An 11,917-nucleotide genomic window follows, 5' to 3' on the forward strand; every position below is an offset into this window, starting at 1 on the left:
TTAACCTGGTTTGAAGAGTTAACCCAGTTAATTCGGATTTTTTTCTTTTTCTTCATTAGTTATTTTCTTCATGTTGGTTTTTTTTCTATGTTTTTTTTTTCTTTTTACTTAATCTATTTAATTATCACACTTTTATGATACGACCTTGCAGCCAGACCCACATCCAAGGTTATTGGGTCTGGTATTGCAGCCAAACCCACTTAAACTTGGGTCATGCAAGTTTAATGTTATTATTAATATTATAAATATTACTCTTGGGTCAGAAGTTGCAGCCAAAACCAAGACTCTTGGGTATAGTTTTGCAGAAAGACCTAACACTTTTAAATCTTAGCTTTTTTTGATATTTTTTATGCAAAAAAAAATTGACCCGCGGTAAAGTTGATTCATCTAACTAGTATAAACCTAAAAGATATCAATGATTCAAGTGATTCATTATAAACTGTGAGGTAAAACACTATGGATTAGCACAATATATTTACCTTTTTCCCTACTCTATACCAAACAATTTACTTGTTAACGAGGTAAAGTTGTCCTTTTTATGTGATCTAAAAGTTATTTGTAAATTGATTGGGGATAATTTAATAGGTGTACTCTTTATTTGCACATTAAAACTACATCGTTGCCCTTGCAAGCAAAAAAACAATTGACCTTTTGTTCAAGGTTTATTTTGTCTTTTCTATTTTATTTACATAGTAAAATGAAATCAATACCCTTGAGAGTTCAAAAATATTCATTTTTTAGTCATTTCCATGTTTTGTTTTGTGTACTGTAAAATGACAAAGTTAACCTTAGAATTAAAAAAATCTAAAATTAGCTTGGGATAGCGTTTTCATCCTTGTAATATAGTTTTTTTTTTATAATATTTAGATGCTCTTAGGAACTATTTAGTAATTTAAAGTATTGAAATATTAATAAATCAATAAAAAGCTGACATATACATAGCACGTGTTAGCATGTCATAGTCCACCATATCTTCAGGAGGCGTGTGATAATCCAATGTGTAATGTAAAGATGTAGTTGATCATGTGGCATGTGTCGTCATATTCACATAGTGGTTTGACAGCAACAAAGTTTTTTCTTCTTTCCATCTTTTCTCTCTCTTGAATTTTAGTATTCAAAAATTTAGTTGTAGCCTTTAAAAATTGTATTTATATTAATGTAACTCTTTTATTTTTCCGATCTTATGTTTTCTGTTTTTTCATATCAACACGACAACAAAGGAAAATACCATGCAACATAAAATTTATTTCCCCTTAGAATCAATGCAACAAGCACACAGATAAGCAACGACATGGAATTTAGCATAGTTATGTATACACTTTACTTTTCTTACTAAAATTAAACTATTTTTTTTTAATCTATGTCAACATATAATCAATTTGTTCTCGACAGATTATCTATTCCATGTATAACCGGATCATCATACATATATACAGAACAAATATATTAGAAAATAAATTGTTTTAAGATTATTAAAACACCTTAAATAGTTCATAAAATTATTGTTCCTTTTTACTATAACGATCAAGTTTCCATGTAATATAAAACATGCATATAAATTAATAACCCAAATAAATATAAAATTAAGGAAATGATCAATTCTTTAGCCTTAAAATAATTTATCATTTGCTCTCTAATACTAGTAGTGTGATTGCATTATTTTATAAGTAACTTAATATTTTATTTTTGATAGCATAGCCAAGAATAAACAGCAAACCAGAATTTAAATGGTATTTGCTATAAACATATTGATAAAAAAATATATAATAGAAAAGAGTTTATAAAAACAAAAACAATGTCTGAGTTAGAATAATTTTTCCATTAATGAGAAGGCCCGCCGCAGACAAAGAGGACAGGTTCAATGAAGCCTTCCAGATCCTGTTTGTTTTTGCATTTAAAAAGTTTTTTTGAAAAAAATTGAATTTTTTTATTTTTTCTTTACTTCAAATTAATATTCTTTTAATGTTTTCAAATTATTTTGATGTGCTAATATCAAAAATAATTTTTAAAAAATAAAAAAAATATTATTTTAATATATTTTTAAATAAAAAATACTTTAAAAAACAAACACAACTATGCAGCACTATTCAATACACAACACCGGTCGATGAAAAGACACCAGGGAGCCTCAACAGCCGAGAAGAAATGCGAAAAACAGAGACGGAGCGCGGTAAAGACTGTTAAGCCACAGAATTCACACACAGTGCACTGTGTTTTAATGAGCGCTCTTAGTTTATATACTAGAAACATGGCCTGTGCTACGCCGCGGGTCAATTTTTTTTGCATAAAAAATATCAAAAAAAGTTAAAATCTAAGAGTGCTAGGTTTTTCTACAAAGTTATACCTAAGAGCATTGGGTTTGTCTGCTACTCCTGACCCAAAAGTTATATTTATAATATTAATAATAATATTAAAATTGTATGACCCAAGTTTAAGTGAGTTTGGTTGCAACATCAAACCCGGAGCCTTGAATATGAGTCTGGTTGCAAGGTCTTGTTATAAAAGTGTGATAATTAAAAAGAAAAAAAAATTAATATTACAGAATGAAATTAAAAAAAAAGATTAATTGAAAAGAAAAAAAAATAAAGCAAAGCATTATTCCGATGAATAATGCTTTGCAAGGAGGGGTACAGTAAAATCCCCTTATGAGATCACAATAATCTAATGAACAGTAAATAAAACAAATCATAAAGTTTAATTCTTAATCAAATCGATATTAAAAGATGAAATTGAAAGAAAAAAACTACTTAAGAAAAAGAAAAAAAAATTGAATCAACTGGTTTAACATGTCAAACCTGGGATTCGTGTTATGAAATTGTAAGAAAAAAGATTGATATCTCTTAGTTATAGTTAATTACAATATTTAAAGAAGAAATTGGAAGAAAAAAAATAATAAAGAAAAAGAAAAAAAAATCTGAATCAACTAGGTTAGTCCACCAAATCAGGTTAATCCATCAAACCTGGGATTCGTTTCATGAGAGTGATAACTAAATAGAAAAAAATTAATATTAATAAACTAAAGTGAACAAAAAAAAGATTAATTAAAAAGAAAAAAACAAAGGAAAAAAAAACCTACAGGAAGAAAAAAACTAATGAAGAAAAAGAAAAAAAATCTGAATTAACTGGATTAACCCGTCAAATCTAGGATTCGTGTCATGAAAATTTGATAACTGAAGAGGAAAAAAAAATTACGGGTTAACCCGTCAAACCCGGAATCTGTGTCATGAAAGTTTGATAACTAAATAGAAAAAATTTAACATTAACAAACTAAATCAAATGAAAAAATTAATTAAAAAGAAAAACCAGAAAAAAAATTCGAGTTAAACCGTCAAACCCAGAACCCGTGTCATGAAAGTTGATAACTAAATAGAAAAAAATTTAACGTTAACAAAAAAAAATATTCATTAAAAAAAACAAAGAAAAAAAACAGCTTAAAAAACACAAAGAAAAAGTAAAAAAAGAAAAAAAAACAGCTTAAAAAAACAAAGCAAAAAGCAAAAAAAAATAAAACAGTTCAGCGTTTCACTGTGGACTGCACTCGAAAAAATTAATTAAAAAGAAAAACCAGAAAAAAAAATTCGGGTTAACTCGTCAAACCCGGAACTTGTGTCATGAAAGTTTGATAACTAAATAGAAAAAAAATTAACTTTAACAAAAAAATATTCATTAAAAAAACAAAGAAAAAAACAGCTTAAAAAAAGAAAAAAAGAAAGCAAAAAGAAAGAAAAAACAACTTAAAAAAAAAAGAAAAAAAAGAAAGAAAACAGCTCAGCGTTTCACTGTGGACTGCACTGTGCAGTCTACAGTAAAACTAGCTATTGTTATAATATATGTGTGTGTGTGTGTGTAAAATTCCTAGTTTGTTAGTTATGAACAGTGAAGAAGAATACAGTTCTTTTAGTTTGTTAGCGAATTTTTTTATGGTAAAATAAATGTTGAAAAAACCTGTATATTTATTTTTATTGTAGTTCAAAGTATTAATATAAAAAATATTATTATTTATGATATAAAAATTATTATTTTTAATATCATTAAAAGTATTAATACTAAAAAATATTATTATTTGTGGCCTCAGCGTCACGTCGGGTTTGACCCAATGCATAGGCAGGGTAACCCAAGCGTCAGGTCTCGCCACGTGGCGCGCGGGTCTTGCTAGGTGCCGTGGGCAAGGCAGCCCAAGTACAAAGTGTCCCACATGGAGGCGCGGGCCTGGCTTACACCCAGGGCAAGGGCAAGCTAGCCCCAACACCACGTGGCACTCGGGCTTGACCCAGTGCAAGGACTGGTCAGCCCAGGCGCCAAGTGTCATCACATGGGGGCTCGGGCATGACTGATACCCAGGGTAACCCCACCAAAACTTGAAGTGACTATTTTCTCCTCAACAATCCATTCAGTGCCAAATGCATCCTAGTGAAAAGACAACACCACCCCTCCACCGCTATCTTTGCAACTCTTTGTGGCAAGGGATGAGCTGTCATTACACTGCTCCAATCCACAGTGCTTTGAGTCTAGGTAAACAGTAAGAGGAGCACTGAGCCCTTTTAGTATATTGTATAATATAATATTTTCTTTCAAATATATTAATTATATTAATTATAATAAAAATAATAATATTTCTTACATAGGCGTCAACCCAAGCGCCACTTGTGTGCTGGGTCTGCCCAGCATACAGGCAGACAGTCCAAGCATCCAAGGCTAGGTAGACCGAGCGCCAGGTGGCTATAGCCTGAGGCGCGTCCAGCAAGCGTGGCCTACCTAGCACCCAGGCCTGACAGCTAAGTGCCAAGTGTCTGCAACCCCAATGGACGTGCCTCCAGCGGACGTGCCTCTAGCCTGGCTCTCGGGTCCTGCAGGCTGTAGCCTTACAACATGCCCCCATCAAATAGTGTAGTCCATAGTGAAAGCACTCACAATCTATAGTACTCGTGCTATAGTGTAGAATAGTGCAATTCACAATGAATTCACTTACAAAGCATATTAGCCCGCACTACAGTGTTAAAGTGAAACACTGATAAGTTTGAGTTATAGTTTATATATATTCTTTTAGTTTTAGTTTTAGTTTGTTAGTTATGAACAGTGAAGGAGCACAAGAATACAATTCTTTTGGTTTGTTAACGAATCTGAAAAAGAATAAAGTCAACTGTCAAGCTCTGTACACTTTGGTCTGACATTCCTCACCTCTCCCCACCTGAGCTCTCTCTCTTTCCCTCCTCCGCTCTAGGAAACCGCCGCCTCCGCCGCCACCTCAACCAATAAGGCTTCAAATCTCCACCAGGTGCTTCCTTTTCTATCATGTTTTTTATTTTTAAAATTTAAGTCTTCATTTTCATTTATTTAATTGAAATTATTATCCAGAGAGAGAAATTTGATTTTAATAAGTAAATTAAAAAGATATATAATCGGACCCGATGAAATCGCTGCTCGTGAACGCAACTCGTAGAAAGGCGCAATCAGGTGGTATCACAAAACATGTAGAATTGCATGGCATCTAATAGAGTTCAAAGTTATGCTGGTTTACAAGCGGCTCTGCCTGCAGTCTCTAGTGTAACCTAGACTATCCCCACCACTGTTGTCCAGAATCCTAACATGCAGAGTATCCCTGGTGTTTCACAGAATTCAGTGGGGAATTCAATGGGACAAGGGAATCTCTCCACAATGTTTGCCAATTCTTAGAGACAAATGTCGGGTAATGCTTTTTTTGGTAGCTTTATGTGCCACTGCTGCCACTTATGGCATTAGAAATGCCACTGCTATTGGAACTATTGCAATCACACATGCATTTGTCACCACACGATGCCCTCCAGTGCGCTACACCAACTTTTCACCTCTCATAATTGTTCTAGTCAGCAATGCTCTTTTAGGTAGCTTTATGTGCTACTGCTGCCACTTATGGCATTAGTAATGCCATTGCTATTGAAACCATTGCAATCACAGACGCATTTGTTACCACATCATACCCTCTAGTGCATTGCACCAGCTGCTCACCTCTCATTCTGGATTTATAGGGTCTGTCCGTCTGTTTGAATGATTACATAACGTTTAGATGGAGTTCCTAGTACTCCTAGTCTGAAAAGGACTTGAATTCCTCTGTAGGAAAATAGTAATAGTCCTATCTAGAATAGGAAAAACCTAATGAAGCTAATGAAGCTCGTAATTTTATTAGTTAGGAAGCACTGTAAGTTCCATGATTGCAGCAACTAAGAAATGATTAATCATTGATAAGATGAATGAAGGTAAAAATATTCAAATTTCTAGGTCAAGAGGATTGCTTTCTTGGTTCTGGCAAGGCAGTTTTTTATTGCAAAGCTCTCCCTTTCTATTTTTTCCCTATATTTGTTGTGTGGTGAATTATTATTTTATTATTTATTTCCAACAAGTCCTATTGTCATTACTTCTTACTGCATTAGACAGACTTAAAAATAAGAGTGCACTATTTCTGAATGACTTACAGTTTATCTTTGCATGATTCGTTCTGAAACACGTGACAATGGAAGAAAAAAGAAAGTAAGTGGACCATTGACCATATCCAGTATTGTTAAATTTTATAGAAGGTGGATTTTCTTGCTCCGATTTCAATGCTTTGATTGAATAACTGAGGTGGGGTCGCCATTGAAACAGAGGCAGATGTAAGTGTTGTCACACATGCATAGAATATTTTGTTTCTACTAGGTAATGGTTTTGGCAATTTATTCTCAAAGAAATCTTGAGAGTTGAAAGAGTAATCACACCTCAGGAATGAGAAGTCCAGCTTATATATTTAGCCGAAATAACTAGTCAAATAGAAAGGCTGAGCTTAGAGATAGTACACTACAAATTAAGCACCCAACAACTAGACAAACAATCATCACAAACCAGGAAAGATCGTCTCCTCAGTAACAAATTCACCTTCTGAAGTTGGAGAACTTGTGAAAACTAGCCACCACAAAATAGTAGCAAGTATCTATGCAGTCTTCGATGAAGTACAACCACCTGCGTCGCCAATATGGATTGATGTAGAGAACAGTTGCAATCGTCATCACCACAACCGTGTAACATACACCGAAACTGATGTAGAAAAACTCCATGTCTATGAAACCATCATCTCCTTGTTCATCATTATGCACTGGCTGCAACGGCACTGCTTCCTCACTACAATTGTTTTGCAATGGAGTTCCACACAAGAAAGGATTTCCTTTGTAACAGCTTGCATCAAAGGTCCCAAACTGATATTTTCTCTCAGGCGTCTTACCTGACAAGTTATTGTGCGCCACACTAAAAACTTCCAGTGTGGTAATTTCAGTAAGTTGTGGAGGGATGGCACCATTCAAGTTGTTGTAAGAAAGATCCAAACTCTCAATATGCTTTAGGTTTGAGAATGTTGCAGGGATAGATCCAGTGAGATTGTTGTGTGATAAGTTTAATGACAGTATCGCACTTAAGTTTCCAAATTCTGGTGGGATTGCTCCTACGAAGTTGTTATTGGAGAGATCAATACCATACATATAGTTAAGAATTTTCCCCATGTAACTATAATACATATTTTTAGTTGTAAATTCTATCACTTCTGTAAAGTTAAGCTGAAAACCTTTTTCCAAGTTGTACATACTATCCACTAATGGTGGACCCATTGTTTCATAATAAGCTTCTTTTATGGACTTGGTTAGAAAAACATATCTGAGATACACGAACGCTTTCTGGGAACTTTCCTTGAAAGTAAGATTGCCCAAACAAGAGGGTAGTGGACCAAAGAGCTGGTTTTGTGAAACATCCAAAATGTTTAATTTTTCTAATAAGCATAACTGAACAGGGAGCTCACCATCAAAGTGATTAGCCTTTAGAAGAAGAACACTCAATGATGAAAGATTGCCAATCCAATTTGGAATGGAGCCGGTGAAGCTGTTGTCTCGAAGATCCATCGTAACCAGGGAAGAGCTGTTATAAAATCCATGTGTTAATGGACCGCTCAATCTATTTTCGGATAGATGCACATGGATTAGAGTCCGTGGACTGAAACAAGATGGTATATATCCAGACAAGTTGTTCTTAGAAAGGTCCAAATATAAAAGCTGGTCAAGCTTACAAAAGTCTCCTGGGATCGGACCTTTAAAATGGTTTTTGGACAAATCAATTGACCTAAGGAATGTAGAATTGACGAACCATCTTGGAACCTTACCTGAAAATTGATTGTTACTCAAATCCAATACAACCCACTCTTTCCACCCATTTAACGGAAAATCTGATATCTGACCCCAAAAGTTGTTACCACTTAGGAAGAGAACATCAAGGCTAGAAGAATTGAACACCGAGGTTGGTATTTGCCCACCCAAATTGTTGTTTGATAGGTTGAGAAACATTATAGCTGTTAGTTGTTCTAGTTTTACTATAGACAATTGATTGTTGGACAAATCTAAAACTGAAAAAGAGCTAATATTTCCTAAACAAGAAGGAATACCACCTGTGAATCCATTCTTAGCCATCTTTAAGCTCCATAGATTTGGAAAGATCAAACAAATATCTTTTGGAATTTGACCATTCATGTTGTTGTTGGATATATCTAATTCGATCATATTCGAATATGGGTGATCTTGCAACTGCAAAGCACCAACAAAGGAGTTCTCGCTCAGCCATAGTTCCTCCAATCGTGTATTGTTCTTCAACAACCACGATGGAAACATTCCGGTGATGTTGTTGTGGGAGAGATCAAGGACTCTTAAGTCGTATTGGTAATAGAGGAAGTCGGGAATTTCTACATTGAGTGCTTTCGTTGTTTTTGACAATCGAAAAAAGACTAGTTGGAACTTTGGAATCAAATTATCAAAGGCAGCAGGTTCTGTTACTAGTTTGTTGTTCTCACTGGAGAAAAACTTGAGGCTTGAGTGGTTCATGAAAGGCTTCATTGAAGTGGGAACTTCAAAGAGATTATTTGATAATGAGAGGAATTCAAGGGATATGAGATTGGTAAAAGGACCGGAGGCAATATTTCCAATAAACTGGTTTTCAGAAACATCTAATAGTTGTAGAGAGGACAAGTTTCCCAAACAATCTGGGAGTGAACCTCCAAAATTATTTCCAGAGAGATCTAACTGCTTTAGATTCTTCAATTCACACCAACCTGTATAATTTATCTCGAAACAGTCAAAATAGTCTTGAAAGAATCTTTTATTGATGATGTGATTATAGTTGTTAATTTACCTTGAACGGGTAGGGTGCCATGGAGGTCACATCCAGCAACAGACAAAACTTTAAGAGCATGCAATGCTCCAATGTTCTGGAGAAAGTTTATTGGGAGAGAAGTATTATCTAGATACAATTCTTCAAGGGTGCTTGAATAGAAGAAAGTCCCTGTGAAAAAGAAAGAAGAAGAGATATGATGAAAATAGTGGTGGTACAGAATAGCCATGCCATTCAATATTATTAATTAAGATTTTAAGAAACTAAACTATGATTAACCTTGACTTAAATTAGTATCCTTGAGAGAAAGGGTCTTCAGGGATGGCAATGACTGCAGGAATTCCAGCTTCCTTAAACCTATGATGTGTAGAATTGAAAACAGGCAATCAAGTAAGTATTGAAACTAAGTGTGATCTTGATCGAGTTTTTAAACCTATCATAAAGAAATGAAGCATGCTGAGATTTCAAAAGGTATTGTTAAGAAATGAAGTAAATAATAGAAGATGCCAAGAGATATTCACAACTTTACCATTGATAGTCGTCGATCCTAGCAACATGTTGCCTGATAAATTTAAAGACTTGAGAGAAGAAAGTCCATGCAGATGTGATAAAATGCTGTCGTTGAATATATTATAGCTCAGGTCCAGGTTCTCGAGTTTCCCCAAATGTGATGATATGATCTCAAAACCTGCATAATATATAGAAACTAAATATAATTAGAATTGATGAGATGCTGTTGTTCAATTGATATATGATTCTCAAATTAATTACACATAAAAAGAACAATTTTTAATTGTAAAATAGGATGTGTACACTTCAAAGATTAAGAAACAATTTTTAATCATTCTAATTTTGATCTTATTGGAAAAAAAAAACAATTTATGAATATAAAGTCGTTGAAGATAATCATACATGATAAAATGCTATCAATAAAATATTGATCATCAGATAAATATAAAATCTTTATTTTTTTATGATAATATAATGAGTATTATTGATTATTCTTCTTGTTTTAATTATCGATTATAAGTTTTGAATAATTATTTGGTTTATTAGTTTTGAATAATATAATATTTTTAAAGATAATACAAATAAAGTGTTTTTTCGACACCGATTCTATGTTGCTAGTCATGAACCTAGAACTCGTGTTGCGACAAAATTGATCTTTACATGGAAATAGAAGTCCTCATTTTTGTTGATAAAGAAACGATATAATTAAGAGAATGTCATGTGAAGCATTTAGGTAGAAACTGTGTAATATACCTGATCCTGTCAACATATTATCTGATAGATCCAAAGACTTGAGGGATGAAAGCCCACTAAGAATTGATAAGATGCTGCTGTTCAATTGATTGCCACTCAGGTCAAGGTTCTCTAACTTTCCCAGCCTCATCGGTTGGAGTTGAAAACCTACAAGATATATATTCTCAAATTATACATAAAAAATATAATTTTTTTGAGGAAGATAGATTGCAAGTCCTCAATTTTCTTGATAAAGAAACCGTATAAAAGAATGCCACGTAAAGCAGTTAGGTAGAAATTATATATAACTTACTATTGATACTAGCAGATCCTGTCAACTGATTATATGCTAGATCTAAGAACTTGAGAGATGAGAATCCAGTTAGAGAAGAAAAAATGCTATCGTTGCATTGATTCCCACTTAGATGAAGGTTTTCCATCTTTTTCAACCTTGATGACAAGACTTTGAAACCTGCATGATGTTTCTCAAAAGCATATTGGAAGGAAATAAATGCATAGAAAGAAATGATATTAGAAGGAGAAAAGAAAAGGTTTCGAAGCTAAATAATTAGAAGGTTACCACAGAAGCTACCTGATCCTCTCAACTCATTGTCTGATAGATCTAAAGACTTGAGAGTGGAAAGCCCATTGAAACATGACAAAATGCTTTTATCATTATTAAATCGGTTTTGACTTAGGTCAAGATTCCTCAGTTTTGATGATAGGACTTCGAAGCCTGGAAAGAGAATCATCAAAGCAAGATAATTGACATTAAACACCAACCAACCTTCATTTATTTTATGATTATATTTAAGTGCAGAAACATTGAACTAACCTTCATTCTCCAAGCAACCAACAATTCCATTTTTTCCCAATTCAAGACTTTGCAATTCTTTGAAAGGCTGAAACAAAGATGCGTTGAGAACCCAATCGCCTAACCCCCAATCCCTTCTACCTCTAAGAGAGAGTTGGATCACTCGCCTTGTAGTGTTATCACACTCGATCCTACGCCACTCACAACAATTACTACTGTCCATCCAATCTCTCAAGTAAAATCCATATGGGTCGATCAAAGATTGGATCTCCAAGAGACCAATCCTCTCTTCCTCCAAACACCCATAACAACGACCATACCATTCGCCAACCAAAGTCAATAATGCTAGCAACATCCAAGCCCCCATTCTTTTCATCATCATCTTAGATAATATTCTATGAACTACTACGCAGAATATTGTTGTTTGTTATGTGCCTTTGGGCAACCATAGAGGTCCTATTTATACTACACTCTGGTCATTTCCATTACTTTATCTACATATCTTATGCAGGTTCTCTGTTTTGATATTTGAATATTATTTTATTTCTTTTTGGAATATTCTTGGATTCGAATATTATTTTATTTTACTGTTTAGCACTTAATCTATTTGCATTTAATTATATTTTGGTTACTAATTATCCAATTTTAAAAATATAAAAAATAAAAATTGTTGGAGTACTTCAACATTTTTATCAACATTCATGTGTGATT

At 33.7% G+C, this 11,917-nt stretch overlaps 1 protein-coding gene across 2 annotated transcripts; it reads right to left on the reverse strand.

Annotated features, from left to right (window-relative positions):
• Nucleotides 1-6,729: 6,729 nt before the first annotated feature.
• LOC18096644 (receptor-like protein 15) lies at nt 6,730-11,645 on the reverse strand. Of its 2 annotated transcripts, XM_052450939.1 has the most exons (9): nt 11,228-11,645; nt 10,985-11,128; nt 10,706-10,864; nt 10,414-10,560; nt 9,680-9,838; nt 9,430-9,507; nt 9,172-9,321; nt 8,435-9,091; nt 7,607-7,911 (listed from the first exon to the last, which is right to left on the reverse strand). In XM_052450939.1, the coding sequence occupies exons 1-9, from the start codon at nt 11,586-11,588 to the stop codon at nt 7,829-7,831; spliced, it is 1,938 nt and encodes a 645-aa protein (XP_052306899.1). In that variant the 5' UTR covers nt 11,589-11,645; the 3' UTR covers nt 7,607-7,828. The 2 variants fall into 2 exon arrangements, with proteins under 2 accessions (XP_024448040.1, XP_052306899.1); XM_024592272.2 differs by having other exon boundaries at nt 6,730-9,091.
• Between the last annotated feature and the right edge of the window lie 272 nt (nt 11,646-11,917).

Source organism: Populus trichocarpa, chromosome 3 (genome assembly GCF_000002775.5).
Source record: "Populus trichocarpa isolate Nisqually-1 chromosome 3, P.trichocarpa_v4.1, whole genome shotgun sequence".
Lineage (NCBI taxonomy): Eukaryota > Viridiplantae > Streptophyta > Magnoliopsida > Malpighiales > Salicaceae > Populus > Populus trichocarpa.

Excerpts from the sequence above, each read along its gene's own strand:
- LOC18096644 (XM_024592272.2), bottom strand. The coding sequence starts at position 11,588 with ATGATGATGAAAAGAATGGGGGCTTGGATGTTGCTAGCATTATTGACT. Across the intron at positions 10,865-10,984 it reads CAATGAGTTGAGAGGATCAG|GTTTCAAAGTCTTGTCATCA; the intron begins GTAGCTTCTGTG and ends AACATCATGCAG. Across the intron at positions 9,322-9,429 it reads GGATACTAATTTAAGTCAAG|GGACTTTCTTCTATTCAAGC; the intron begins GTTAATCATAGT and ends TCTTTTTCACAG.